The following is a 27,157-nucleotide window of genomic DNA, read 5'->3' as shown; positions in this document are numbered from 1 at the left end:
CTTGGTCTCCTGTCTGAAGTTTCCAATCTCTGGACTACTACATCAGCTGTTCAACAACACGTTTGATCTTTAAAATTATGAACCAAAATAAATATAGAATGTTGTAATACATTTATAGAAAATGATAACTCAAATCACACCAATAAATGGTTTGAGAAATATACATTCCCTAGGTGCCAAGTTACCAAAAATCTACAAACAGGAACAGAAGAATCTAAAGGATGACTAGATGTGGAAGAGAAAAATCCTCCTTCCATTCTGTTAAGAAAAGATGGGGGAAAAGAGAGACGGGTGAGGGAAAGAGAATTGAGAGGGAAAAAGAGAGAGAGAGAGGATCCCCCGCAAAGTACCTGGAGGGTTGTCTTGAGTCAGAAAACACTCATAAGTTGGTCTACACTAACATTCACATTTAAATGAAATAAAATTGAATGAATGTTTCTTAAACTGAATCATAACTGTAATTTTACAAACATTGACAAAATAGAGGTAACTTACACAGGCCAGAAGAATGTCCCAGCGATCACCCCTTGCTTCGTGGCTGTAATCCATAGCTAATGAGGAAAATATAAGAGGCTTAGAACATGTTTTGACTTTTGGTCAAAGAAGGAAAAGGTTTTAAAGTATATTAGCTCAGACATTTTAAACTGTACCCATACCCTACCATAAATCTCCCAATATTTGCAACTTTTTTTTTCACATCTGGAAGTCAGAATTATTCTTTCCATAAATGTTATTCAATACATTCTCTGCAAAAGCTTTCAAGCTCTGCTATGATTACAGTGGCTTTAAAAAAAAACAACCCTTATTTCATCTCGAGTCTCTTCTGTACCTGTCCCTTCTGATCATTGTTTTCAACATTTCACTTATATGGCAGAATTCTGCTCATCAAAGGACCTCGAGTGACCGTATGTTTCCCTGAGTGTTGAAAGCCTACAGAGGAGAACCCCAATTTGGCACACAGATGCCCAGATTGCGGAACCCAGCTTTGCCTTGTTTTATTTTCAAAGAGGTGAATGAAACGGGGGTGGGGGGAGGATTATTTTTTATTCTGGATTTCTGCTTGCACCTTTTACTTAGCTTTTTGGTAAATGGAATTTTAGGAGTGAGTTCCTGGGATAAGTTAGGTGACCCAAGCATGTCATTAAGTCTTCTAAAATATTCTTTTCAGGGACTTCCCTGGTGGTCCGGTGGTAAAGACTGCAATTCCACAGCAGGGGGTGTGGGTTTGATCCCTGGTCTGGGAACTAAGATCCCCGGTACCCCGTAGTGTGGCCAAAAATATGTAGATAAATAGATAAGTATAGATATAAAACATATGCAAATACATATACATAGACGTAGTATCTGGGCTTCCCAGGTGGCGCAAATGGTAAAGAACCCACCTGCCAATGCAGGGGACATAGAAACACAGGTTCGATCTCTGCATCAGGAAGATCCCCTGGAGAGGAGGGAATGGCAACCCACTCCAGTGTTCTTGCCTGGAGAATCCCATGGACAGAGGAGCCTGGTGGGCCACAGTCCATAGGGTTGCAGAGTGAGACACAACTGAGTGACTTACCACACACGTGTACACAATATATATCTATATATATCTGTATATATTCTTCCTAGCTCATGCTGTGGGGGACAGAAGTTATGGCAGTTAAGAACCTGACGGTGGGGACCGCTACTTGGATTTTATGCTTTGCTTCTGTTGCTTACCAGCCATGTGATCCTCCAGGAAGTTATTTAAGGCCTCAACATTTCTTTAAAATGTAGATAATATTACCTAGCACATAGGATTATTCTAAGCTATAATGAATTAATATGTGCAAAGTCCTTAAAAATGGTGTCTTAGCATTTGGTAAACACTGGATCAATTTTCATCTTAATTATTATGCAATAATGGATACGAAGATAATCGAGTTATTTCAGGACACTGAAAACAATTTAGGATGCCTGTGTCCCACTGGACAGAAGTTTGGAAGAAGAAACCCCTTCGCTTTAGGAGGCAAACAGAAAAAAGAAGCATGGCTTGGGTTTTCAAAAGACCAAACAAAAATGGTCCAGGAGTTGCGATCCCCCTCCTTTCTTGTTTCAGCATCTCCACATTTTGACAGTGTTTTATTTACTCCAGTTAAAACTTTTGCTTTGGAGGCGGGGGAGGGGCAGTTTGGAGGTGCAGAGCATCCAGAAGTTTGGCCACGGTTTCAGGAAGGTCGGGAACGCCTGGCCCAGGAGAATTATCTGGGGAGCACTGCAAACCCCCAGGGCTCCCACAGCACAGCTGCTGCAGGGCGAGCGAGGGAGGGACTTATCAGGGCAGACACGCTCTCAGACTCAAGGAGGCCCGAGCTGCCGACAGGCATCATCAGCATGAAAGAAGGGACGTCCATGTCCTGCGGGGATGGACTAGAGCCGTCAGGACGTCAGACCGCGCTGAGCGCCACCCAGGGGGTTGGTCCTAAATATCAGTCAGAGACGACTGAAGCGACTTAGCAGGCACGCCCGCATCTTCCACTTTACAAGTCAACGCCGGCATTTCCGGGTATCCCCAGGCCAGTGAAGACTCAAGTGGGTCCTCATTCATTCATCATTCAGCCTTGTGCCAGCGGCTCCACGAGCAAGAAGATGAACTCAAACTGAGTGCTGGACATCCTGCAGGCGCCCAAACCACCTCAGATTCCAGAGAGGTCCGTTTCTGATATTGTGCTCAGTCGTGTCTGACTGTTTGTGACCCTATGGACTATAGCCGCCAGGCTCCTCTGTCCATGGGATTCTCCAGGCAAGAATACTGGAGTGGGTTGCTGTGCCTTCCTCCAAGGGATCTTCCTGGCCCAGGGATCGAACCCGAGTCTCTTGTGTTTCCTACATTGGCAGGCGGATTCTTTAGCAGGAGCTCTATCTGGGAAGTCTTTTTTTCTTATATTAAGTGATCTTTTTGCATACTTATTTTCATTTCAGAGACATAAGCTTAATGCATCATAGTCAAGCAACTTCCTAGAAAATCTGGTACCTCATTTCCAAGGAAGTTGTATTAAGCAATATCTGGTAGATGTGAAGTGTAAGATAAACCCGGGGTTTTCTAATGGAAATTTTTTTTTTAAATACAGTTTTGTCAAGAGATGACCCTACACTTTCAGAAGCTGTCTTGTGGGATACATGCTGAGGTTGGCATTATCTGAGCAACAGGAAGCCCTATGAGTAACTTTCAGCTTCCTAACCCTCAGGGGAAAGATCACCAAAGGAGTCTTCACAATGGTATAAGGAATGGGCACTGGGACGATGACAGATGTGTGCTGAAATTATCCTGGTGGCAAAATCAGGACTGTTGGTTCTGTATACTTTTCTGTACTTAAAATTTTTACAGTGACAACATCTCGGTAATCAGAGAAACAAAATTAACCAATTGTTAAAAAAAACGAAAACGACAATGTGAACTGTGAAGACAAATTAAAGGCAAAATTTTTTCTTTCTTTCTTGATTTCTTGCAAGAGAAGTGATTTCTCCCTGCTCCTGGTAAAAGTCATGTTGGCCATATTTTCTAAAAGAAAATTGGGAACCTGACCAGAAAAGTGCAAAAAGTGAACAAATAAGAGAGAATACTTAAAATTTAGAAAAAAAAGTTTTTTAAATCTTAAAGGAAAGAATCCTAGCAGTGATGAAGCTGGTCTGTCAAAGGTCTGGCAAACAGTATGAGACTGAACGCATAAAGTTTCTGAAGTTAAATCAGATCATGAGCAGCTATAAAAGTTCCTTTGCAAGTTATATGTATATATTATATTTCAGAACCCTAAAGTTAAATCTAGTAATTACAGAGGGAAAAAAGCGCAGTAAAATGTTGGTCCAAAGGAAGATACATGAAAAGGAGCCTCCTGCGCTATAAAAGTGGGGGAGAGTCAGGAAACAGACATCATAAAACTAGTTTCTCATTAATTCAGAGAAGTGGAAATCATAATTTTTCATTTCCCACTGGGAATCTGAAAGTAATATACATTTCCTCAGAGATGAGTCAAACTGCACAGCTTGAAAGAAATTAGCTAAGAAGACACCCATTTGGCCTTCTCACCTTTAATCTGAGTATTTCTTCCTTTACTTTGCTTTATCTAGAGGCACAGTTTTCAACATTTGTGTCCCAGAGGCTACATTTTGAAAAGGGAATAAATGGAAATATAAATATTGTACCTTCTTGATATGTTATCGGGAATTTAAAATAAAACAAAAAAACAAAACTTTCCCACTGGGACCAGGAGCATTTAAATGCAAAATCTAACCCTTTCTCAAATTCAGTAGAATATGCAGCTGTGGGAGAAGGGAAGGTGTTTTCAAAAGGAAAATAAGCAAAAAAACATTTTTTTAAACTATGAACTACTATTGTAGTCTTCCTAGTAGTTCTCTGCAGGGAAAGTATGCTTTTGCATTCCAAAGCGCAGAAGTAGAAGATATGGAATTCTGAGGGGCCAGAGGAATGGCAGGGCCCTAGTATCAGTGGGAGAAAGTCAGTCACTGAGTCTCAAGAGTTAGAACAGGACGTCCCTGGTGGCCGGGTGAATAAGCATCCACCTGCCAACGCAGGAGACACAGGTTTGATCCCCGGTCCAGGAAGAGTCCACTTGCGGAGGGGCAGCTAAGCCCGTGCACCACAGCTACTGAGCCCGAGAGGCTCGCTCTGCAAGAGAAAGAGGAGCCACCACCAGGAGAATCCGGGCGCGGCCACGAAGCATCACCATGGCTCACGGCAACTAGAGGAAACTGGACACCGCAAGAAGCGTAACCTCGACTCACGGCCACTAGAGGAAGCCGGACACCGCAAGAAGCGTACCACGGCTCACGGCCACGAGAGAAAGCCAGACACCGCAAGAAGCGTAACCACTGCTGCTGCTGCTAAGTCGCTTCAGTCGTGTCCGACTCTGTGCGACCCCGTAGACGGCAGCCTACCAGGCTCCTCCGTCCTTGGGATTCTCCAGGCAAGAACGCTGGAGTGGGTTGCCATTTCCTTCTCCAATGCATGAAGGTGAAAAGCAAAAGTGAAGTCGCTCAGTCGTGTCTGACTCTTAGCGACCCCATCGACTGCAGCCCACCAGGCTCCTCTGTCCATGGGATTTTCCAGGCAAGAAACCACTGCGTAACCACGGCTCACGGCAACTAGAGAAAGCCGGACATAGCAAGAAGACCCCGTGCAGCCAAAACAAATTAAGTTTTTAAAAAAGAGTCAGAACAGACTAAAGAAGTGAGGGCTGGGGGGTGCCGTGGCAGAATCGTGAAGCAGTATGGCTCTCCCCCGGGGATGAGGGCCAGAAGGAAGTGAGTGATGAGATTCAGGAAGAAGTACAGACGCCTTAGACGGAGGTGCAGAGCAAGCTCAGGCCTGGTAAACAGGATGCCTAGATGAGTCAGGCTGCGGGTTGGGTCCTGAGAATAAAGAGAGAAATGATCAAGTCTCTGCCCTCGTGGGATCCACAGACTAAAGCAAATATCTGAATAATTTCAAATGAGGTTGTCATAATCATGATAGAAATAATACAAAAACCCAAAACAGGGTCCCTGAGTTTATTAAGAGCTGAGAAAGCTTAGTGAAAGCTTCTTGGGAATGGATATTTCAAATGAAATTTAAAAGAGTGACGAGCATAGGAGGCAAGGGCTTGGGGAGCAGGGTCTGTTCTAACTACACTCTGATACAGCAAAAAGAGAGAGAATACAGATTTATAGCACGGATGGAAAAGAAGCAACAGAATAAAGAAAAGGAGTTTTCCTGGAAAAGAACGTCACCTGTTAGCAAGATAATCAAACAGAGAGGTAAGCCGAGGCCCACGCCGTCAAGGCGACCGCTTTGGCCTGGGCGTTCATGGCTGTTCTAATGTCATTCTCTTTGCTGTCCATTTCTTGAACTTGCCAGCTTTCTTGCATTCTTGGAAAAAAGTGAAAGTGTCAGTTGTTCAGTCATGTCCAACTCTTTGTGACCCCATGGACTGTAGCCCACCAGGCTCCTCTGTCCATGGCATTCCCCAGGCAGGGACACTGGCGTGGGTAGCTGTGACCCTCTTCAGGGGATCTTCCCGAACCCAGGGATGGAATCTGCATCTCCTACACTGCAGGCAGATCCTTTACTGTCTGAGCCATCAGAGAACCATCCTTATGCTACAGTAATTCACGAGGATGATCTCAGGACCAATTCACTGCATTACCAATACTGGCCAAAAACCACTGTAGGCCCAGCAACTTGAGGGAGTAATAAGAACACAACAAACTAGCAAATAAAACAGAAAAGCAGCAGATTCACAGACATAAAGAACAAACTACAGCTGGGACACCACTCTGGAGAAGGAGTGGAGAGGGGCACTATACAGATAGGGAGAAAATAGGGGTTATGGGATTACAGGAAATCATGTGTAAAGCACTGTAACGCACTACAGGATTTAAGGAATCTTGTTTTCAATTTAAAAATTCTTTTAAATTAAAAAAAAAAAAAATGAATGTATCCTCTCCTCTTAGAAGTGCTTTCCTCCAGAAACTATGATTCAAAGAACCTGCACCATGATGGGGGCTAACCTCATCTCTCAAATCTCCGGGCCCCTTGAAGGCTCAATGTCTCTCTGCTTCGCTGAGTCCAGCTTTAAACTGAACAGGGAATTTTCCCCACCAAGATATCTCAGTATTAGAAATAGCAGGATGAGAGCAGAGAGATTTTTCAAAGAAACAAACGCACTTACGGCACTCCATTAAGATTATGGAACATACTTTTGTAATGAGAAAAAAGTAAATAGCTTCAAAACAACAATATAAAAAGGAATCCCATTATAATACATGTAGGAGAAATACAGGGCCTTGCAGTGAATGGCGCCTTTTAATAGTGCATTCTGAAGATTAACAAATGAAAAGCAGACTCACCTTTGCTGAAGTCTCTATCAGGGTTTTGGTAATGAAATTAAAATGTAGAAACTATTTTTGAAAGCCTCATGGTGTGATTCACATTTTCAGATGGACACTGCAAGCACTTCATGGCATATATTAGATTTCAAACTAGAAATAGAGCAGTTCTTATTCCCCATGTAATCTGACGTACACATTATTTGCCAAGTGCCTTTCATGGTTTAATCACTCAGTTAAAGTAAGTTGAGTTTGATTTAATTGCCTAGGATTTTTATAAATATTTTCTGTACTCCAATTTTTTCACTGGTGAGTTCATGAAACATATAAGCCTCAGAGAGGATGCTGTAAATGCTTTGCAGGATTTATTAAAGGTTCCTATTTTCTTATAGGTTTCTTATAGGTTTCTTAAAGCTCCTATTTTCTTATTTTCGGTTTCTTATACCGTAGTTTTTTATAGTTCAGGTCCATATAGTCTTCTTACATGCAAGATTTCAATAAGACGTGCTTTTAAGTTATATCTAGTACGCTCCTTGCCTGGAGAATCCCAGGGATGGCGGAGCCTGGTGGGCTGCCATCTATGGGGTCGCACAGAGTTGGACACGACTGAAGCGACTTAGCAGCAGCAGCAGCAGCAGTGCACTCCTTGGAATGCTTTTGGTGGCCTCTTGTTCAAGAAGACAGACAGAAACACAAATCGGTTTCACGGCAAACCCTGGTCTGCACTGCTGCTGCTGCTAAGTCACTTCAGTCATGTCCGACTGTGCGACCCCATAGACAGCAGCTCATCAGGCTCCGCCATCCCTGGGATTCTCCAGGCAAGGAGCGCACTAGATATAACTTAAAAGCCATTTCCTTCTCCAATGCATGAAAGTGAAAAGTGAAAGTGAAGTTGCTCAGTCGTGTCCGACTCAGTGACCCCATGGACTGCAGCCCACCAGGTCTGCACTAGGGAATCACTAACTTGGTGAAATGTGTCAATTTGGGGAGTGGGTGAGGGCGCAACTGAACAGTTCAGAGACTTCACTGAGCAGGTTCACAGCTTTCCCTCTGCTCTGTTCCTGCAGAAGTTAATGAATGCTTAGTCTCATTTTCTGAGTCACACCAACCCAGAGGAAGCCTCATGTCCACCCTGGATGGAAGTTGATCCAATCTGACAAAATGATTATTCATCTCTATATCCTTTGTGGTTCTTCAAGCAACTTTGCTTCCACAACAGAATTAATATAAAGACCAACTAGCCACAGCTTGACAGAACTCTAACTTCAGTCATCTTGTGTCTACCTAAAATGGTCCTCCATCATAAACTCGGTTTGGGGAATCCACCCTGGAAACAGATTTCCCTTTGCTTACAACACACTGCATCACAGACGCCTGGGAGTCCAGCCTGAATAAGGACAGCAGAATCAGAACCCCTACGAGAGAAACACTACTGCCGACCTACAAGAAGCCTTCCAACCCTTTTAAAAATAAAAACCCTATTTAACCTCGCATACTGGTTTATTATGCAATATGCTTATTTTCCCACAGATGACTTTTACTCAAAAACAATATTTTTTTTCGTACTTTATATTCTCCATTTAGCCCTTAGACTGCAGCAGACATCGCCAGGTGGGAGCTCGTTTCGGGATGGTGGACTCGTGGATGTGTGCAGACCCTGCCCACTCTTCCTGCCACAGCAGACAGCACAAAAGCCTCCCAGCCCTCTGTCCTGCCCGGGACTCCCCCGCAGCCCCGGGTGGAGCTGACCCGAGACGGAGCCACGTGCGGCTCTTCCACACCTCTCTACAGGCTCTGTGTCCTGGGATGCGTTCCTACAGGGATTCGGCGCCTTTGACCCAGGGTTCCTTTCTACACATTAAACAGCTGTGGATTTAGGTTGCTTCTTTGCTCACCTTTGACCAACACACAGTCACAGGAAAAATTCTGTGTGGAAAGCCACCTGCGTCCCCTTGTACTTTCTGCCCAGCCTTTTGATCTGAAGTCAACAGGATGATTTCTTTCAAAGTATTAATTTGCTGGTCCAGAACCAAGGTAGATTCCACTTACTATATTTCACTCCCAAGATTTTTAAAAAATGGACTAAACAAATTCGTAAAATTACTGTGGGTTTCATTGAGCTGTTTTATTTTATTTTTGCAGCAAGTTTCCCTGTTCTTGATCATATGAAGCTTGGGTTAAAATTCTGTGGCAGTCATGTCATTCACTTCTTTTTCATTGTCCCACAAATCGTGTAAATCAGTAAGATCTGACTATTCCTTCCCTGGCGGCTCAGGAGGTAGAAAATCCGCCTGCAGTGTAGGAGGCCTGGGTTTGATCCCTGGGTCGGGAAGATCCCCTGGAGAAGGAAATGGCAACCCACTCCAGCATTCTTGCCTTGAGAATCCCCATGGACAGAGGAGCCTGGCGGGCTACAGTCCATGGGATCACAAAGAGCAGGACACGACTGAGCCACTCAGCTCAGCACAGCACATCCCTTCTTCAAAATATTTCTGAAAGTCACTGCTACGTCACCATTTCTACCACAACCATTCTAGTGAAGACCCTCATCATCTCACACTTTCATAACCATAACCTCCTGTACACAGAGACACACAAATGTATGTATACATATACACACACAGAGATATGTAAACATACATACGTGCATATATGGGGCTTCCCTAGAGGCTCAGCAGTAAAGAATCCACCTACAATTCAGGAGACACGGGTTCTTCCAAGCTTGGAAAGATCCCCTTGGAGAAGGGCATGGTAACCCACTCCAGTATTCTTGCCTGGGAAACTCCATGGACAGAGGAGCCTGGTGGGCTACAGTCCATGGGGTCGCCAAGAGTAGGACACAACTTAGCAACTAAACAGTCAACAATAATATGCATATACATATTATATGCACATATATTGGATACAAACATACACACACACACACACACACAATACCAAAACAGAAACACTTCCAAGTATGAAGAAATTAAATGCATCTTTTTCACAGGTAACAAATTTGGAAATGAAGAGTTTCAATGCACAGAGAAACACACATAAATGCAAAACTCACCGGTTGACCTCCCCACCACCTATGGTTAAATTTCTCTCGCCCTCGAAGGTTGAAATGTGCATCAAAAACAGGATCATACATGGAATTGCCAACAATTCCATGTGATTCTGGATACAGCCCCTTTGTGGAAAAGCAAATTTATTGTCAAAATAATCCACATGTAATAATAGTTCTATCATAAATTTTATCATAGAAGGTTTTATAACAATATGTAATTTCCAATTTTATATCCTATATATAACTTTTACATGTCTGTCAGAGGAAACATGACTATTATCTACACACTGGTTGTAAGCCATTGTGAAACTTGACATGATTATAAGAAATTTAACATTGAAGTTTTTTAACTGTTACAATTTAATAAGATGACAATTTTTATTACAATAAATTAACCTATAGATTGAAATTTACTTATGTGCCTCCAAAGAAGCTTGTATTTCTAAATATACTATTCTTTGCCCTTGGTTCTATTTCTACTCGAAGGCAAAAAGAAATAAATAAAATAAATAAATTATATTTTTTAAAGAAGAAAGCAAGGTAGAATTTGGGAGCATCTGAAAATTAAAACACAGCAGCTCCAAAATCAATGCTTTTATTTGAAAACTCAGAAACTAAAGAATAGATCCTGTGGTATTTGAGAGGTTGGATGAATGTATTCAGACAGAAATGCACCTGGAAAAAACAGGTTTTAAAGTTGCAATGAAGTTCGGTCATCCACCAAGTGGTAAAAGGCATTTACTATGAACAATTGATGTAGGTAAGATGAAAACCAGAAAGATTTTCTCTGAACACTAAGGAACATGTTTTTAAAATTTCCCTTTAAGTTGTTTCAGGATGAAATCAGCCCTTTGAATCCACACCGTTTGAAAGAATACTTACAGTGGCCAGAGTGTATAAGTTAGGGAAAGTTTTCGTCGGGTACACAGGCCTCATGTAGGGGGAGTGAGTGCCACAAGACCCTGGAGACAGAATTCAGATATTAGAGCAGCAGAAAAAAGAGGAGCCACTCCCCAGGGAGGCCCATTCCACGAGCGATCGAGGACACGGGCGCTCTTCACTCTTGAATTTCAAATGGGAAAGCCGTGTGCCCACATATCTCCAACCGACAGCTGAGGGTTACCGGGTGGGTCGCGGATCACAGATGGGAATGCGGGACAAGAATGACTTACTCAGCTTTTCGATGTTAGGCATGACCTTGCTGCCTTTCTTCATGTACGATGCGCGGAAACCGTCCACAGAGAAGATGATCAGCGGAGGGCGAACGAACCTTAAACGGTAACACGATAAACTTTAGAAAAATCACGGCACAGAGTTTACACAATGCCTAGTCCTTCTCACGGAACCGAGAATTTCGAAAGCAAAACTTCAGCGAGGATGTCCGCCCCAGACTGGGCTTTCAGCCACATAACGCCTGTGGCAACCTCAGTGCAGAGGGAGACGACCAGGGAAGGAGCTGGACTCCAGATTTCTCTCAGTGTGCTTTCTCCACGGCTGCCTCTTGCTGCAAACAAGGTTTTTCACAATGTAAAAAGCTGTTATCCTGATTTGCCTGGGACGTGAATTCTCCCATTTGCTACCTGAAAAACTCCTATTCATTCTTTAAAATCGAACTCAAAATTTCCTCTTTCATAGTAATGGTTGATGCTTCGGAATTCCATTAAGATAATAATACCTCTTTCATATTAATATATATCGCTGTATATATATTAATTCTATAATACGTATTGAATTAATAAATGCATATTGTATTTTAATATATTACATTATATTATAATGCTATATCAACATGTTTATCTTCTTCATTAGTCTCAAAGCACAGTTGGTGTCTTATTCATCTTTCTATTCTATGGGCCCACTACAGGGCTTCAGTAAACATTTATCAAATACAGGAGGAAGGGAGGAAGGAAAGTGAAATTAATAAGCAGTAGCGATCTTATCACTAGACTAAACACTTGCCAAAAACTCCAAGCTTAATTACAAAATGATTGTGAAAATAATTAAAACTGTAGAAGATCTCTAAAACTTAATCAATAAAGAACTAGACTATCCATCTAACTAGGGCAGGATTGATGAACTAGGCTCTTTGTTATAGCCTAAAGTTCCAGTTGTTCGATCAAATCTGAGAATGCTAAACTTTGTGGAAAACTGTTTCTAATGGTTTGCAGACTATTCCTCAAGTATAAGCTTGCATTTACTTGAAGCCACATAACAAATAAGTCTGACTCTTGCTCCCCATGGAGCCCTCTGTCCATGGGATTCTCCAGGCAGGAATACTGGAGTGGGTTGCCGTTTCCTTCTCCAGGGGATCTTCCTGACCCAAGGATTGAACCCTCGCTTCCTGTGTCTCCTGCATTGCAGGCAGATACTTTTACTACTGAGCCACATGGGAAGCCCATATTTTAAATGAGTCACATTCTAAGCACTTAGAATAATTCTATATGAGTTCATTACTATCATTACTATTATCATTTAATGATTTTACCACTTAGACTGCTTTCTCTTCCAAAAATAACTGAACACATTTTAAACTGTCATCCCATTCTAATAGCCCCAAGAAGTTCAAGTAGTTCATGAAAGTTAAAAAGGAGACAAAAATAAAAATATCTAAATTCTTGGATCTTGTGTCCCAGGCTGTGCTGCCTAAAACAAAAAGACATTCAATCAAACACACTCATGAAAACACGCTTGTAGAACATCTTTTCTGCCAGGCACTTTAAGGGTCCATGAATTTGCAACAGTTTCCTGGAAGGCGTCATAAGTGCCTTATGCTGCTGGTCTTGCTTGAGCTGTGGGGCGTCAACTAAGTCTGGCTGGACCCCAGCAGAGCAGCGCAGCAGTGGTTTGCCGACTTCCTGCAGCATCTGGTAGGAGTTACCATCTCGGATAATATTTTCGAGATGTTCTAGAATCCTCCCTCCAGCCACCCCACCACCACCACCAAAAAAAAAAAGCAAAAGGAGCACTTCAGGAAAAAAACACAGGAAAACCAAACCACTGCCAGAAATGTTTGTCTTCCTCTTCAGTATTATTATTATTTCTAAAATCTTCAGCTGAAGTAAGATACAGAGGATATTGTTCCCAATATGTTCAGAGGCGATAGAGGAGAACATTTTTTTTAAACATTTCTTTTATTTAAAAAATTTTTTATTGACTTCTAATTTACATGTCATACAATTCACTTGTTTTACTTGTATGATTCTTGGTATTTTTACAGAGTTGTGTAACTATCACCACAGACATAGAGTTGGTTTTTTGTTTTTTTCTCATTACCCCATTTGGCATGTGAGATCTTAGTTCCCAGGCCAGGTGGGAACCTGCACACACCATGGTGGGCGCCTGAAGGTCTTCACCACTGGACTGCCAGGCAAGTCCCAGTAGAAGAAAAATTTTCCAAAAAAAACTCCCCCTTCGAGATGTACATTCCAGCTTCTGACTGGGAAATTACACAGAAGTACCATAAATTTGCCCAGTAAGAGGATTTCAGCTTTACACTGTTTTAAACCATTCACCCATCCACAGCTTGTGATCTTTTATCAACACATACATAAAATGGCATAATATTCACTAAATGCACTCACCCTGCAGGGCATTCTGGGGTCTTTATTTCCTCACAGTCATCATCCACCCAGTGAGACTCTCCTGTAAGGAAAAACGGGGAGACTTCTGGGTGAATCGAATTATAAATGTCATCTGGATTGTTGAGAGTGTAATTGCAGGGCCTGTGTCCGGTTAGATACTTGTTGTTTATGGAATGCCATCTAAAAAGAACTTTGGAAATAAAGTGTAGAGTCTGTTTTGGCTTTACTAAGCTACGCCCATACGTGATGGGAGAGCCTAGATTTAATAACCCAAGTGGTGTTTATTTGAGCGTGCCGTGTCTAAATGGCTTGTAGATAAAAACAGCAGTGGCGTCAGGGAACAAAATTCCATGTTTGTTTCCCTCCAGAAATAAACTGTTTGGTCATTAGACGGAACATTTTTTCCTATGCCACCAAACATCTCAAAGCCATAGAAAACATGATACAACTTCCCTTTAGCTGGGGAGAAAGGTTTCGACTACATGGAGATGACAGATGGAAGACGGCCACAGGGAGGTTCTTCGCCAACAGTGTGTGCACGATCCTCGCACTAAGGAATCTAAACCAATGCCATCTTTCATTTTCATGTTCCAGCAAGATCTGAGAGCATAAACCTATGCCATTCTTGAGTCACCTCATCTAGAGAAGAGAGCAGCAACAGAGACACAGACAGAGAGAAGGAACTTGTGGACACGGGGTGGGGCGGATGGATCGAGGGAGCGGCCTTGGCACACACAGCACCGTGTGTGAAACACTGGCTGGTGGGAAGCGGCTGCAGAGCACAGGGAGCTCAGCTCGGGGCTCTGAGAGGACCTTGGAGGGTGAGGGGGTGGGCGGGAGGCTTGAGAAGGAGGGGACATATGTGCACACACAGCTGATTCATGCTGCTGCACACAGAGACTAACACAGCACTGTAAAGCAATTATACGCCAATTGAAAATTCATTCATTCATTAAAACCTAAAAAAAAAAAAAGAATAGAGACTGAAAAAGAGCTTAGATTTAAAAATGAAACTTACTTTGGAGAAAATGAAAATGATCAAAAAGCATGTGCTTTAAATTGTCCTAAAACAAAAGCATATGTCTGAAATGCAAGTAACACTTGTGACCAAGACTTTGAAGAAATCACTCCCAAGTAAAGAGCGCTGGACATCTCCCTGGTCAGTATGAATCTAACTAGTGACCACTGTGTAAGTCCCATGCTCCTTCAAGTGGAGAAGCTCTACTACACACGTGATAACCCAGGGCCCACACATGAGCCACAGCAAAGTCTCACAACTAGAATTTGAAACCAGCAAAAACCAGTGTTTCACAGTTCAATGACCAATGATACCTAGAACTTTATTTTCCCTTCTAATAGCCTTTGTGGATTATTGGTACATTTACCAGGGAAATAAAAGGGAAAAGAAAAGAAAATTCTCAACCAATTTTGTGTTTTATCAACAGCTACAACAATTATTTGGGTAGGAGAAATTTTCAAGGTCAGCATTCAGGTAGGATGTGTTGCCATAACTAAACACTACACATGTTTCAGAACTGATCTGCTCTTCCCCTAAAGTATTTGAACAGAAACTCTCCATAAATGTTCCATGTCACAGCTAGGAAAAGGTCTTCATTTAAACACTGAAAAGTGACCTGCAAATGCTACACAAAGATCCCGGGATCCTTTCATCAACTTGGCCAAGTGGTTGCCAGGGTGACAAACTCCTTAAAGACAAAAACGGCGTCTTTTATACATTCGGCAGTCCATTGACAAGCATTTACTACTGGACTAAAACCATCATATTCGACAGTCCACTTCACCACGTCAGCACGCACACATACTCGGCTTTGGGGCGTGGCGAGAGCTGTGGTTTGGGCCCCTCTCCTCTTCAGCAGCGGCGCTCCCGCCCCTGGGTCCTCCAGGGGGTTCGAGTGGTGAAGAGCCCGCTGCCAACGCAGGAGACGTAAGAGACACAGGTTCGATCCCTGGGTGGGGAAGATCCCCTGGAGGAGGGCATGGCCACCCACGCCAGGATTCATGCCTGGAGAACCCCATGGACGGAGGAGGCTGGTGGGCTACAGTCCAGAGGGTCGCACAGAGCCAGACACGACTGAGGGACTTAGCATGCTCGCACTCCCATCCCGAGGCTGCTGCTGGCACTGAGGCTCACAGCTGACAGCCGGTGGGCACAGAGTCGTGCCCAACTTCAGACGTAAGAGCTCTGAGGCTCACCCTCCAAAGCCCGAGGAGGGCACAGCCAAGGGACCCGTGCCCTTAGCCACAGCCTCGCTTGCCTTCCCCTCCCCACGCCCCTGCTCCCTCAGACGGTTCTCCTGCAGAGACCTTCCCAGAGAATTCCCTGGACAGCACTCCCATCTCAGGCTCTGCTTCTAAGAAACTTGACCAAGACAGGAACTCTTCTAGAAATCTCTTCATGATTCAGTTCAGTTCATTCATTTGGAGTTTCAGCTTCAACATCAGTCTTTCCAATGAATATTCAGGACTGATTTCCTTTAGGATGGACTGGTTGGATCTCCTTGCAGTCTAAGGGACTCTCAAGAGTCTTCTCTAACACCACAGTTCAAAAGCATCAATTCTTCAGTGCTCAGCTTTCTTTAGAGTCCAACTCTCACATCCATACATGACTATGGGTCCCTAATTATGGAATTTGGGATAATTTCCTTGTTATTTCAGATCAGCAAAATGCAGACCGGCCAACCTGAGAAAGAAGCCTGAGAAATGAAAAGGCACAACTCACTCCCACCTCCCAAGCCCATGTCCAAGGTGTCACAGCCACAAGAGCCGAGGTCTTTTGGAACGTCTCCAATCTTCCCTTTTTTAAAGTTTAAGCCAACAGAGGAAACATGTACCTTTGCAAACCACTTGGTAATTAGTGCAACAGTCTCCCCGGGCCAAGCAGTCCTCCGAGCAGTGACAAGCATGGTCTTCATTTCTTACTTCTCCGCATCTGTCCTTGGTACACTCCCAGCCACCAGCTGAAATCAGCACAACAGAACACTTTTCACTGCTTCGCACAAACCAAATAAAAGAGGCCACAACTGCTTACAACGTTTGCCAAGAAAAAAGTTAAAGTCCCACATCATTTAATCTGCTTGTGAAATTAGAGTTGGCCTGAGGCCTAAATGATATTTGGCATACTTACAAATAGGATGGACTTTTAGTTTTTCAAATCAGAATACAAAGTCCAGTGGCATTGGGCTCCTTTGGGAAAATGGAACCCTTAACCTCTTATGAACTGTCCTAAAAGACCAATGAAATGTATGGTGTATAAGGTTTGTGATAGAGATATTTTCCCAGGTGGCGCGAGTGGTAACGAACTTGCCTGCCAATGAAGGAGATGAAAAAGACACGGCTTTGATCCCTGGGTCTGGAAGATCCCCTGGAGGAGGGCATGGCTACCCACTCCAGTCTTCTTGCCTGGAGAATCCCAGCACAGAGGGGCCTGGCGGGCTACAGTCCATGGGGCCACACAGAGTCAGACACGACTGAGCGACTTAGCACGCACCTACTGTTGTAGACACAGTTGGCCATAGCTGGGCTCTTTTATTTTCCAAAGTAGTTTTACTTAAAGCTTTATCAGCCTGATTTAAATACAAATGATAATGCAACTAAATGGCCTCTAACTGATATAAGATGCACCAGAGGTTAGAGTTATATGAAGATTATGTGTGTGTTAGTTGCTCAGTTGTGTCCAAAGCTTTGTGACCCCATGGACTGTAGCCCATCAGGCTCCTCTGTCCATGGGATTCTCCAGGCAGGAATATTGGAGTGGGCTGCCGTGCCCTTCTCCAGAGGATCTTCCTGACCCAGGGATTGAACCTAGGTTTCCTGCATTGCAGGCAAACTCTTTACCATCTGAGCCACCATGGAAGCTGTGAAGCATATAAAGCCAGTTCTGAGTGTAGATCAGACTGTGGCCCTACTTACAATTACAGGTCAGAATACCTATTTTCAAGGAGGTCAGTTGCTAGGTTACAGATTTCTATCTGAGCATACTTGATTGGGAGCTCACAACTTTTTTCCACCAAGAATATATCTTCAGAAAAGTAATATCTTCGTTTTAAAGAGAGTGCTGGACTTCACGCATGACTTTCCATCCACTGGACTGTAAGCTCCATGGCACGGAAAAGTCCCATCTCTCCTTTCACCATTGTAATTCTAGTGCCTGGGTGTGCGCCTGGCTCAAGTCAGTGTCCATGAACATCAACTAAATCTAATTCAGAATTACCGTGACAATAAAATACAACTCTTTACATTCACCCTGGCTGTGCTGAGAAACTTCAGAGCTAATTCATTTATTCAAAAGATACATCTACTGTGTTTTCCATGTTCTAGGTTCTGGGGAGGGAGTGAAGAGCAAGGAAGACAAGATCCTGTCTTCACAGACCTTACATTCCGGTTGGGAAAGGCAGACCGTAAGCAACTCAATTGTCAATGAGATCATTTCAGCTTGTGGTAAGTGCTGTGAAGAAAATTAACACGGACAGAGAGTGACGGGGCGGGCTGGGTCTACTTGACTTAGAGTGGTCAAGAAAGGCTTCTCTGAGCTGAAGGACATTTCAGATCTTCATCTCTTAAAACATGTCATAAGTGAGAAGCAAAACTTTTAGAAAGCAATGCTGTTCTTTAGTAATATTCTACCGAGAGATACAATTGCTATGTGAATAATTGGATAAACAGATGTTAGTTGCCATGCTAGCAAATCATGCAACTACAGTTTAATTTCCATATTTTACAATTATTCTTGCATCCTGATTCCATTCTCTGATATTTTTATAACCCCTGTTTCCACTGCCTTCTCTTTCCAAGCAGATTAAATGCTTGGAATTCTTTTACCCAGGATCTGCTATTCTCAATGGTTAGCAATTTTCCAAGGTTATGTTGAGGGACAGAGGTCATGTGAGGTGTTTTTTCCTCAATTCAAAGATTACTCTTCCAACCAAAACACTTGTTAAAAATTTGTTACTTTTGCCATATAATATTTTAAGTTGATATGTTGTAGTTCCAGTTTTCTTTATTCAGTTCAAGAAATTTTCTTTCCTTTCCTTTTGGCCACACGGCATCTTAGTTCCCCAACCAAGGATCAGACCCAGCGCCCTCAACACTGGAAACACAGAGTCACAGCCACTGACCACTGGGGATCAGACCCAGCGCCCCCTACACTGGACACAGAGTCACAGCCACTGACCACTGGGGATCAGACCCAGCGCCCCCTACACTGGACACAGAGTCACAGCCACAGGACCACTGGGGATCAGACCCAGCGCCCCCTACACTGGACACAGAGTCACAGCCACTGACCACTGGGGATCAGACCCAGCGCCCCCTACACTGGACACAGAGTCACAGCCACAGGACCACCAGGGACGTCCCCCCAAAATACATTTTCATTCCTCCCCTAGTTCCATAAGAGGGTGTCCCTGGTAAAGAATCCTCCTGCTAATCCAGGAGCTGCATGTTTGATCCCTGAGTCAAGAAGATCCCTTGGAGGAGGGCATGGCAACCCATTCTATATTCTTGCCTGGGAAATCCCATGGACAGAGGAGCCTGGTGGGCTACAGTCCATGGGGTAGCAAAGAGTCGGACACGACTGAGCGACTTCACTTCACTTCACTTCATTAACAAGCTAGATATACTGAGGCATTACTAACTTTGCAAGCTGCTGCTAAGTCGCTTCAGTCGTGTCCGACTCTGTGCAATCCCATAGACGGCCTCCTACCAGGCTCCTCTGTCTCTGGGATTCTCCAGGCAAGAACACTGGAGTGGGTTGCCATTTCCTTCTCCAAACTTTGCATAAGAGTTAAATTTTTAAAAATTTAATGAACCTCAAGCAAGGTATGATTCTGTATAATTTGAAAAGCAACTATGAGAATAAACATAAAAATATTTAACCTTATTAGATAATAATAAAGTTATCTATCATATCAGAAAAGAAATTTTTATGAGAACATGCTGAAAAGGGAGTGCTGAAAGGGCCTGTGCCCTTTGAGAGAAATATAAACTTTGAGGTGCAAAATTATGTTATATTTATTTACATTTAAGAAATGCATATATACTTTGTCTGGCCTTAGGTGAGTGTGAGTGATCATACCATCGTGATTATCTGGGTCATGAAGACCTTTTTGTACAGTTCTTCTGTGTATCCTTGCCATCTCTTCTTAATATCTTCTGCTTCTGTTAGGTCCATACCATTTCTGTCCTTTATCGAGCCCATCTGCATGAAATGTTCCCTTGGTATCTCTAATTTTCTTAAAGACATCTCTAGTCTTTCCCATTCTATTGTTTCCCTCTATTTCTTTGCATTGATCGCTGAGGAAGGCTTTCTTATCTCTCCTTGCTATTCTTTGGAACTCTTCATTCAAATGGGTATATCTTTCCTTTTCTCCTTTGCTTTTCACTTCTCTTCTTTTCACAGCTATTTGTAAGGCCTCCTCAGACAGCCATTTTGCTATTTTGCATTTCTTTTTCTTGGAGATGGTCTTGATTCCTGTCTCCTGTACAAAGTCATGAACCTCCATCCATAGTTCATCAGGCACTCTGTCTATCACATCTAGTCCCTTAAATCTATTTCTCACTTCCACTGTATAATCGTAAGGGATTTGATTTAGGTCATACCTGAATGGTCTAGTGGTTTTCCCTACTTTCTTCAATTTCAGTCTGAATTTGGCAATAAGGAGTTCATGGTCTGAGCCACAGTCAGCTCCCAGTCTTGTTTTTGCTGAGCTTCATTTTCGGCTGCAAAGAATATAATCAATCTGATTTCAGTGTTGACCATTTGGTGATGTCCATGTGTAGAGTCTTCCCTTGTGTTGCTGGAAGAGGGTGTTTGCTATGACCAGTGCATTCTCTTGGCAAAACTCTATTAGCCTTTGCCCTGCTTCATTCCATACTCCAAGGTCAAATTTGCCTGTTACTCCAGGTGTTTCTTGACTTTGTACTTTTGCATTCCAGTCCCCTATAATGAAAAGGACATCTTTTTTGGGTGTTAGTTCTAGAAGGTCTTGTAGGTCTTAATAGCACTGTTCAACTTCAGCTTCTTCAGCGTTACTGGTCGGGGCATAGACTTGGATTACCATTATATTGAATGGTTTGCCTTGGAAACGAAGAGAGATCATTCTGTCATTTTTGAGATTGCATCCAAGTGCTGCATATCAGACTCTTTTGTTGATTATAATGGCTACTCCATTTCTTCTAAGGGATTCCTGCCCACAGTAGTAGATATAATGGTCATCTGAGTTAAAGTTAGAGTCCCTTGGACTGCAAGGAGATCCAACCAATCCATCCTAAAGGAGATCAGTGCTGGGTGTTCATTGGAAGAACTGATGTTGAAGCTGAAACTTCAATACTTTGGCCACCTGATGTGAAGACCCTGATGCTGGGAAAGATTGAAGGCGAAAGAAGAAGGGGACAACAGAGGATGAGATGGTTGGATGGCATCACTGACTCGATGGACATGGGTTTGGGTGGACTCCGGCAGTTGGTGATGGACAGGGAGGCCTGGCGTGCTGCGGTTCATGGGGTCGCAAAGAGTTGGACATGACTGAGGGACTGAACTGAACTGAACTGATATATGCTTTGATCCCCAAATCCCATTCCTCGGATTTATGTTAAGGAAAATAGACAGAAGTGTGAACATGCATGAACAATATTCACTGGTACATTGTTCACAGTAGCAGGAGTTAGGGAAACATAAATGCTGGTCACCACTCAATGAAGTAGGCTGCATCTGTTCAATGGAATATGACGTAGGCATTCAAAAGGATGATGTGTATAAAGGCACATAAACACAGATACACCCTCTCACAGGCATAAACACACATAAATATAAACACACATACATACGCTTTAAACCCCCTGATGCCGGGAAAAACTGAGGGCAAGAGCAGAAGGGGGCAACAGAGGATGACATGGCTGGATGGCATCACCGACTCAAAGGACAAGAGTCTGAGTAAACGCCAGGAGTTGTGATGGACAGGGAGGCTTGCCACGCTGCATGCAGTTCGTGGGGTCGCAAAGAGTCGGACACAGCTTAGCAACTGCACAACAAATACATTGTAAACACATAACACAGTCTGAGTTTGCACTGAAACACTGATTGTGCTTATCTCTGGGTCAGCAGAGTAGTATCTCAGAGATCTGTTTTCTCCTTCAACCTTTTGTTATTGTCTTATATTCGGTTCTTCCACATCTGGCCTAAGGTGTCTCTGTACACAGGGGCGTGAGCTACTTTAACGTGTCTACATTTATTAAACTCGGAAAGAAAGGCATGAGCTACATTCAGAGAGAGCTAAGCTAGAGTCAGAACATCCGTTCAAGTTTAGAAGCAGCTCTAAGATCAGGAGTCGGGCGGCTGAGATGATGTGTCCGGGACAAGATACTCAAAGTAGAAGAGGAAATATAGAACATTCGTTAGTTCTTCAGTGCCAAGTAAACACAGACCACTGGTTTGAAATAATATTTTGAAGCCAGAAACTCTGCTGGAACATCTGTTCCATCCCTATATTCAGTTTACAAGGTTCTCAGCATTTCAGTTTACAAACCCACAACCAGAAAGCTGGGAGAAGTTCCAAAGGAAAAAGGAAAGGAACAACAACAAAAAATATGGCCAAACATTGGGAAAATGTATTATGCAAAAAATAAATAAATAGATAAAAAAACAGCCTAAGAGCACTCTCCTTCTTTTGAGGAGGGGGAAAAAATCTGAACTGGTAAAGAGCTGACACAGGTTTTCATGTAAATCAGGTGCTATTCCTTTAATAAAGGAGAATAATATATGTTTCTAATGTCATTAGAAAAGTCAGACTAATGTTAATGATAATATGAGCTAGATTTTTGAAATAATCATCTAACCATAATAGTCTAAAAACAGGTAATAATTTATCAAGAGAGCTGTGGAATCTCTGTATCTAATGGTCTTAATACAATGAACTATTATATTACTCAGCCATAAAAAGGAAGGTTTCCCTGATGGCTCAGACAGTAAAGAATCTGACTACAATACAGGAGACCTGGGTTCAATCCCTAGGTCAGGAAAATCCCCTGGAGAAGGAAACAGCAACCCACTCCAGTATTCTTGCCTGGAGAATCCCATGGACAGAGGAGCCTAGAGGGCCACAGTCCATAGGATCACAAATAGTCAGACAAAGACTGAGCAACCAACACTAATACTTATAAAAAAGAACAAAATTGGGTCATTTGTAGAGATGTGGATGGACCCAGAGACTCTCATATAGAGTGAAATAAGTCAGAAAGAGAAAAATAAATATCATATATTAACATATATATGGAATCTAGAAAAATGGTATAGATGTTTTTATTTGCAAAGCAGAAATAGAGACATGGATGTAGAGAACACAAGTATGGACACCAAGGCAGGGAAGACGGGGAGTGGTATGAACTGGGAGACTGGGATTGACCCATGTACTGCTGATACTATGAATAAAAGAGATGACTAACGGGGACCTACTGTGGAGCTCAGGGAGCCCTGCTCAGCGCTCGGAGCCGACCTAAACGGGAAGGAAACAGGGGAGATATATACATACACAGAGTTGACTCGCTTTGCCGCGCAGCAGAGACTAACACAGCACCGCAAAGCAACTGCTGTTCAGTCGCTGAGTCGTGTCTTTGCAATCCCATGGACCGCAGCCTGCCAGGCTCCTCGGCGCTCAGCCTTCTCTACAGTCCAACTCTCACATTCGTACATGACTACTGCAAAAACCATAGCTTTGACTTGGCACTCCTTTGTCAGCAAAGTGATGTCTCTGCTTTTTAACACACCATCTAGGTTTTTCATAGCTTTGTTTCCAAGCAGCAAGGCTGCAGTGATTTTGGAGCCCAAGGAAATAAAATCTGTCACTGCTTCCACTTTTTCCAAAAAATAATTTTTTACAAAATGACCTTGAGAGCAGGGTTGCTTGTCACCTTTCCCAGAGAGTGTGAACATGAAGCTGCCCAGAGGAATGGGGGATAATCTACAAGGTAACTGCAAGATCAGATCAGAACAGATCAGTCACTCAGTCGTGTCCGACTCTTTGCGACCCCATGAATCGCAGCATGCCAGGCCTCCCTGTCCATCACCAACTCCCGGAGTTCACTCAGACTCACGTCCATCGAGTCGGTGATGCCATCCAGCCATCTCATCCTCTGTCGTCCCCTTCTCCTCCTGCCCCCAATCCCTCCCAGCATCAGAGTCTTCTCCAATGAGTCAACTCTTTGCATGAGGTGGCCAAAGTACTGGAGTTTCAGCTTCAGCATCATTCCCTCCAAAGAAATCCCAGGGCTGATCTCCTTCAGAGTGGACTGGTTGGATCTCCTTGCAGTCCAAGGAACTCTCAAGAGTCTTCTCCAACACCACAGTTCAAAAGCATCAATCCTTCGACGCTCAGCTTTCTTCACAGTCCAACTCTCACAGCCATACATGACCACAGGAAAAACCATAGCTTTGACTACACGAACTTTTGTTGGCAAAGTAATGTCTCTGCTTTTGAATATGCTATCTATAGCATATTCATATAGATATATCATATCTGGTCATAACTTTCCTTCCAAGGAGTAAGCGTCTTTTAATTTCATGGCTGCAGTCACCATCTGCAGTGATTTTGGAACCCAGAAAAATAAAGTCTGACACTGTTTCCACTGTTTCCCCATCTATTTCCCATGAAGTGATGGGACCGGATGCCATGATCTTAGTTTTTTGAATGTTGAGCTTTAAGCCAACTTTTTCACTCTCCTCTTTCACTTTCATCAAGAGGCTTTTTAGTTCCTCTTCACTTTCTGCCATAAGGGTGGTGTCATCTGCATATCTGAGGTTATTGATATTTCTCCCGACAATCTTGATTCTAGCTTGTGTTTCTTCCAGTCCAGCATTTCTCATGATGTAAGTCCCCCCTAAAGTGTGAGACTTTGGAAACAGCAGGTAGAATGAGTCGCCAAAGGCGATTTTCTCAACTAATGCACTTTCAGAGACCTGTATACCCCACTGACCCTTCTATTAGAGAAGAAATGTGAACAAAGGTCAGGCACGTGTAGAGGAAGATTTTAGAGCTGCCTTGAGCATGCAAACCCAAGAAGAATTCCAAAATGATTTTAGACTCCCACTGAGAAGAAGTAATGACCTCAGAGTAGACCCACAGTCACTATACAATACGATGAAACAAAGCCAATGTTAGAAACTGAGCAGGCAAGCAAAAATAATAGTTAGAACAGATGCCCAGAAAAGAGCCCAACACTTTAAGAATGTGCAAAATTTCAGTCCAGGTATCCTAGCAGTGAATGGGGGACAGCAAGAGATAGAAATCATAAAGATTAAAGAAAAAATAACTGGTCATAAACATCCCAAACTAGTAAATGACGACTGCAGCTGCGAAGAATTCTCTTTGGGCCGAGTCTTGTGTGGATACAACGGCCATACAGGGTGTGCTTGTAACAAAACTGACAGTGATTCCAGAAACGAAACTAAATCCCCCAGTTTGGTTCGTCCAAAGCAGGGTGGCGATGGCAGGTTGCTCAACAGCAGGGGTTAAGCCAGCTAACTGAGACTAGAGAGGATTCAAAAGTTACGCACCTGTCTTCAAGCAGAGCTCATCAAAGTCAAGGCAGCAGCTGCTATAGCTCTTACACAAGTTGTCACATCGACAATCAGGGGGTCCAGCCTCTTGAAGTTCAAAGCATCTGCCCTTGCAAGACCCAGAGATGTTGATCGAGGGGGAGTCTGATAACACTGCAAGAGACAAGAGACAAGGGCAATGGGATTAGGGAACAGGTCATGTCACTAGGGGGTTTCCCTGGTGGCTCAGACAGGAAAGAATCCACTGGCAATGCGGGAGACCTGGGTTAGATCCCTGGTTTGGGAAGATCCCCTGGAGTGGGAAAGGCTACCCACTCCAGTATTCTGGTCTGGAGAACTCCATGGACAGAGGAGCCTGGCAGGCTATGGTCCATGGGGTCACAGACAGTCTTGCACGACTGAGCGACCTTCCCGTCACGTCACTCTGGCAGGGAGGCCCTGGGCAGAAGAGCGTGGTCATGCAGGCAGACTCGAGCTGAGCAGCCTGGCTCCATCTGCTGCTGGCTGTAAACCTCAGCAGGTCTTCTGCGCCAGTTTCTTCATCTGTAGAGCGGGGAGACCAATAAAAGTAACTGGCGACTATCATGCGAATTAAATGAGATACTGAGCAAGGTGTCAGCCATACAGAAAGTAACAAATGTTGGCTACTGGTTTTACTACTATTTCCAGTGATTATTACCACAATTCTGTGTCTCTGTGGATGTTGTGATGCCAACAGAGAACAGTACTTTGAAGTCTACACTTAGAAGTGTTCATTTGCCTGTTCAAAAATCCACAGTTTTTGTAAGGAAGGTGCACGGATGCTCAGTTGCTCAGCCATATCCAACTCTGCGACCCATGGCCTGTAACCTGCCAGTATCCTCTGTCCATGGGATTTTCCAGGCAAGAATACTGGAATGGGTTGCCATTTCCTACTCCAGGGGATCTTCCTGACCCAGGAATCATACTTGCATTTCTTGCATCTCCAGCATTGGCAGGCAGGATTCTTTACAACTGCAACAGGAAAATTGAGCCTAAATGTTCTGAGAACAGGCTGAACAGATGGGGTTGAACTAAAAGACTTTTGAGATCTCTTCCAGCCATAAAACCTACATACATAACTAGAGTTATACAAACGTAAACTCTACAATCTTGGAGAAAGAAAGGATTAATCAAGGAACAAAAAAAAATTAATCGGTAAATAGTGCTAGGATAACAGGCTGGCTGGAAAAATTAAGCAGGATCCTCATCCCAGCTTACAAAGCAAGTCAGATCTGCACAGGCTAGTATGGAAAGAGCTATAAAATGGATAAACATTTTTTTAAAACAGCAAAGCATGGAAAACAATCCTGGTCAACCCAGGGATCGAACCCAGGTCTCCTGAATTGATGGCAGATTCTTTACCATCTGAGCCACCATGGAAGCCCTGGTAGTAAATGTATATATTATATTTTCTGTTAGAAATAGAGATGGAGAAAGCAATAAAGATAGAGATAAACATAAAATAAAGTCAGAGGCCAGAGCTAGAGATGAGAGAGTGGGTGGGGACAGAAGCGTTGAGACAAGTACCAGGGTGAATCTGGAAGAGGACACGGCACCCACCCCGGGATTCCTGCATGGGGAACCCCGGGACAGCGGGGCCTGGCAGGCTGCGGTCCATGGGGTCACCAGAGTCAGACACGACTGAGCACACAGCACATGCCAATGTGAATAACACTTTTTTTCACTGTAAAAATTCTTTACAGAAATAATTTTTGGAGAAATGAGAAGAAGCAAGGAAACGTCTTACTTTTCTGCAATTTGAAACTTCTGTTTTACAAATATCTTTTTTTTTTTAATGTTTTGCTTGCTTACTTTTCCCTCTCACGTATATATATAACATATATCTATATGTGTGTAAGTAGACATGCATGTGAATTTATGTGCATGAAGGGTATATTATACAATATATAAATATCCTACAAATTTTATTTATAATGTTATTTTAGTTCCTTATGTTTATGAATTTTCCATTTTTTTATAATCAGAATCCATTACTTGTAAAATCAAGAAAACACCAGAGGCAAGGAGAGAACAGATATTTAATGACATTTCTAGGTTCAGCAAAGCCATTTATCTGAACATCCCATTCAT

The 27,157-nt window shown here is 43.2% G+C and overlaps 1 protein-coding gene across 17 annotated transcripts in view; it reads right to left on the bottom strand.

Annotated features, from left to right (window-relative positions):
• The window catches only part of ENPP2 (ectonucleotide pyrophosphatase/phosphodiesterase 2), a 132,810-nt gene that overhangs the window by 56,285 nt on the left and 49,368 nt on the right, over window positions 1-27,157 (bottom strand). For 12 of the 17 annotated variants that reach the window (XM_086335724.1, XM_086335727.1, XM_086335731.1 and 9 more), the window contains exons 3-9: window positions 25,043-25,198; window positions 16,329-16,454; window positions 13,477-13,537; window positions 11,068-11,165; window positions 10,778-10,857; window positions 9,899-10,018; window positions 496-551 (exon numbers count right to left, since the gene is read on the bottom strand). In XM_086335724.1, the coding sequence (XP_086191850.1) occupies window positions 496-551; window positions 9,899-10,018; window positions 10,778-10,857; window positions 11,068-11,165; window positions 13,477-13,537; window positions 16,329-16,454; window positions 25,043-25,198 (697 nt within the window). The remainder of the gene's footprint in view (window positions 1-495; window positions 552-9,898; window positions 10,019-10,777; window positions 10,858-11,067; window positions 11,166-13,476; window positions 13,538-16,328; window positions 16,455-25,042; window positions 25,199-27,157) is intronic. The other 5 variants (XM_086335739.1, XM_086335736.1, XM_086335737.1 and 2 more) reach the window with 1 other exon arrangement.

This window comes from Bos grunniens, chromosome 14 (genome assembly GCF_055505025.1).
Source record: "Bos grunniens cultivar Pamir isolate PY7600 chromosome 14, Bosgru_T2T1.0, whole genome shotgun sequence".
In the NCBI taxonomy this organism is placed as follows: Eukaryota; Metazoa; Chordata; class Mammalia; order Artiodactyla; family Bovidae; genus Bos; species Bos grunniens.
This window is presented reverse-complemented; position numbering and strand designations above follow the sequence as displayed.